The sequence below is a fragment of the Piliocolobus tephrosceles genome, chromosome 16 (assembly GCF_002776525.5).
Source record: "Piliocolobus tephrosceles isolate RC106 chromosome 16, ASM277652v3, whole genome shotgun sequence".
Taxonomy (NCBI): domain Eukaryota; kingdom Metazoa; phylum Chordata; class Mammalia; order Primates; family Cercopithecidae; genus Piliocolobus; species Piliocolobus tephrosceles.
The window spans coordinates 74,776,732-74,780,189 of record NC_045449.1 but is presented as its reverse complement, the minus strand read 5'-3'; the positions used below and the strand labels follow the sequence as shown (position 1 = coordinate 74,780,189).

General features: G+C 63.3%; 1 protein-coding gene across 1 annotated transcript in view; it reads right to left on the bottom strand.

Moving 5' to 3' along the window:
* Positions 1-2,165: 2,165 nt before the first annotated feature.
* The window catches only part of CHMP6 (charged multivesicular body protein 6), an 18,105-nt gene continuing 16,812 nt past the window's right edge, over positions 2,166-3,458 (bottom strand). The window contains exon 8 of the mRNA XM_026455868.2: positions 2,166-3,195. Within this exon, the coding sequence (XP_026311653.1) occupies positions 3,140-3,195 (56 nt within the window). The 3' untranslated portion in view covers positions 2,166-3,139. The remainder of the gene's footprint in view (positions 3,196-3,458) is intronic.

The following is a 3,458-nucleotide window of genomic DNA, read 5'->3' as shown; positions in this document are numbered from 1 at the left end:
CCAGCCAACAGCTGGGATTTGAGTTTGGAGCAAACCATCCTGCCCTCCCCCGAGTGCTTGCTCTGCGCAGGAGCTGGATGGGCGTGGGCACGCAGGGGCTGGATGGGCACGGGCACGCAGGAGCTGGATGAGCGCAGGCACGCAGGGGTCAGGGGCCCCATCCCGTCCAGACCGGCCCCTCCATTCTGTCCCACACTTTTTTTTTTTTTTTAAAGTCTCGCTCTGTCGCCAGGCTCGAGTACAGTGGCATGATCTCAGCTCACTGTAACCTCCACCTCCCAGGTTCAAGCGATTCTCCTGCTTCAGCCTCCTGAGTAGCTGGGACTAGAGGCGCCCGCCACCACGCCCAGCTAATTTTTGTATTTTTAGTAGAGATGGGGTTTCACCAAGTTGGCCAGGATGGTCTCAATCTCTTGACCTCGTGATCCGCCCACCTTGGCCTCCCAAAATGCTGGGATTACAGGCGTGAGCCACCGCACCTGGCCTGTCCCACACATTTCTAGCTGCCACACTGCCTGCACCACAGCCAAGTGTGCCTTCCAGAGAAAGTGTCTGCAGCCTCTGAAAATGAGGGCACCGTTTCCATATTATGCCCCATTCCCTCCCTGAGAAGTCCTCTGTGGCTGGCGGGCTCCAACACCCCTCAAAGCTGCTGGTTATGGCTCCTCCTCTACGCCCCTTCCCCACTCTCTGAGCCACCCTTTGTGTGACCCCCCACCCTCTGTGTCCCTGCTCTCTGCAGTCTCTCCTCCTCCAAGTCCTCCCCCCGGCCCCCAGGCATCTCTGGCAGGACACCAGCTCCGCCCTGAGGTTCCACACCTAATTTTGACTTGTGATTGTCATGGTCCTGTGTCCCCAACCTAGATTAGGAGATCAGGCTGGTCGGGCTCCGGCCAGCACTGGGCTCTGCACTGACAGAACTAGGAGGCGGCCAGCCAGGCCACACCAATGCCAGAGCTGGGAATCAGCTCAACGTCACCCTGGGTTGTCCAGGCAGACCCTTGCGAGGTTCAGGAAGGAACACTGGTACGCAGAACACGCTGATCATTACTCAGGCTCTCACTTCTTGGATAGCAGGAGGGAACATGGACCCCACCCTGCCCCCGACTGTGCTGCAGCAGGGATGGACGGTTACTGGTGTTCCCTGGATGGCCTCCTGGGCGCTGACCAGGAACTTGGCACAAGGGAGAGGACACTGTGGACAGCTGCTCCAGTCAGGGCTGAGAGCAGAGTCCTGCCACAAAATGCTGCCGGAACACCTGGCCTCGCTGGTGGAGGACCCTGGGTTCTAAAGGAGGCAGAGGGAAAGGAGGCATCTGCCCCACTGGCAGGGTATGGAAAGGCTGTGACTGAGGCCTGGGACTTACAGTGGCCAAGGCCCCTCCAGCCGCACCTGCAGCTCCCCAGCGGAGGCTCCTGGTACCTCCATGCAGTCTGGGACCCTGAGCTGGTGCTCCACAGGCCTGGGACGCACTGCTGCAGGAAGCAGGTCATGGGGCTGGAGCCTCATCGTGAGACGCCCTCCAGGCTGCCTGGCAGTCGTGGCGACAGACGGGGGGGCCCCAGCCAACTAGTTTTCTGCAGAATTCCCACAAGGGTGGTTGGAAGACCCCCTCACCCCAGCTGACATGCGCACTGCAGGAGAGCTGCCCCCACGCGGAGAAACAAGACTTCCCGCAAATCCAGGCCTTCAGCTTCCTCAGTCCCAAGACCTGGCAGTGCAGGGTGTGGAGCCACCCCTTGGGGGGCACCTGCCCAGCATGTTCCCTGCACATCAAGATTCCCACCCGGACACCAGGACCCCAAACCCACGACCCTCTGGGGGCACCGCACTGTCTGCGTCCCTCGCGTGACCGCCCACCCTCAGACCCAGGATTACAGAAGCCACTGGAGGGAGCCAGGCAGTCAGCCCGGTCAGAGCAGCCCCTGGCCCTCACAGAGGGCAGCTGCCCAGAGGTGGCCCTCAGGGCCCACAGCCTCCATCTCACATGTGCAGAGCCCAGGCCTGGCCTGGCTGGGCAGGCGCCCTCCAGTGAGCGTCCATGTTGGCCAAGGGGCCGGGCTTCGGTCAGGGTCACCATGGGGGAGGGGCCACACAAACCCACCCACACTCCCACAGAGGGAGCCACGCCTAGGTGCCCACTGCGCCCAAGTCCACGAGGCAGTGGGCGTGCAGGGCCAACTTTAATACGGGCTGGCCTGTTTGGGGGTCGAGATGGCGGCTCCCTTTGTCCTCGTGGTTTTCCACGGGCAGGGGCAGTTCCAGCGAGATCGTCTCATAACCAAACCAGCCCCTGTGCACGAGAAGTCACGCCATGCCCCACAGCCTCCAGTCCTGGCTGCTGGTGGCTCAGAGGCCTGCAGGGCAGGAGGGTCCTGGGTCTCGCAGTTCCATGAGCCCCAGCCGCAGGGACCCCCATGGACAAACTTCGGGGGCTGCACCTGCTGGAGCAGCGTCTCCCGAGCGTCGGAGGTCCTTTCGCAGCAGGGCCGAGCCCTGGTGGACAGAGCCGTGAGTGGCAAGCGGGGAGTCAGGGCTCTGGGAGTCGTCAGTCCAGCAAGAACACCCCGGTCGGCCACCTTCAAACGGGAGGTGGGCGTCTGGGGCGCGGAGGCAGAGGCACGGAGAGGTTCAGCACATGCTGGTCTCCTTGGGGTCCGCCCACCAGCAGGGAAGCTGAGGGGCGCCAGAAGCCAGGCCAAGGGAGGGGCCCCTTCACGGAAGCCTGCACCAGCGAACGGGAGCAGCGAGGAGCGAGAGGAAGTGCGGGGACCCCAAGGTCTGGAGGTGTCTTCCTCACAGACGCGCGAGCCACGCGGGGGCTGGGACTGCAGGGGGACAGCACCAGAGGCGTTGGGCCTGGGCCGCGGCCGCCGGGGGAGCCGCAACCGGCAGAAGCCGGGCTCAGCCGAGGGTTTAATCCAGGAGAGCAGGCCAGTGGCGCCCGAGTGCGTTCAGGCTCGAGGTCGCCAGGAGACACTCTGGAGTCCTCCTGCACGTGCGCCTGCATGGCTGTGGCTCTGCTCAGCACCGTGCGCTGGGCTCCAGGGAACCCGGTCAGGGGCTGGCCACGAGCCAAACTCTCTGTGGGCCACAGTCCCTGGGGCACCCCCGCGAGTCCCGCAAGAGGAGGCCACGTTACGAAGCTGCCACCAGCTCCGCCTGCCTGGGCCTGGCCTTGACAGGGACGTTTTCTGTGGAGGAAACAGAGATGTTTATGACATGCCAAAGACCCACAGGCAGAGACCTCCAGAGAGGAACGAGGCCACGGGGTGGCGAGGGCCAGCTCAGGAGGCTTCGCACTACGGAAGGGCACGCCCAGCTCTGGGGGAGGCAAGTGACAAACAGGAAGCCAATGGGGCTGACAGACAGGGCCAGGGACATGGGACAGTGGGCCCCAGAGAGAAGAGCCCCAAAGATGGGTAAAGGAGAACAAATGTGGATGGATGGTTCTAAG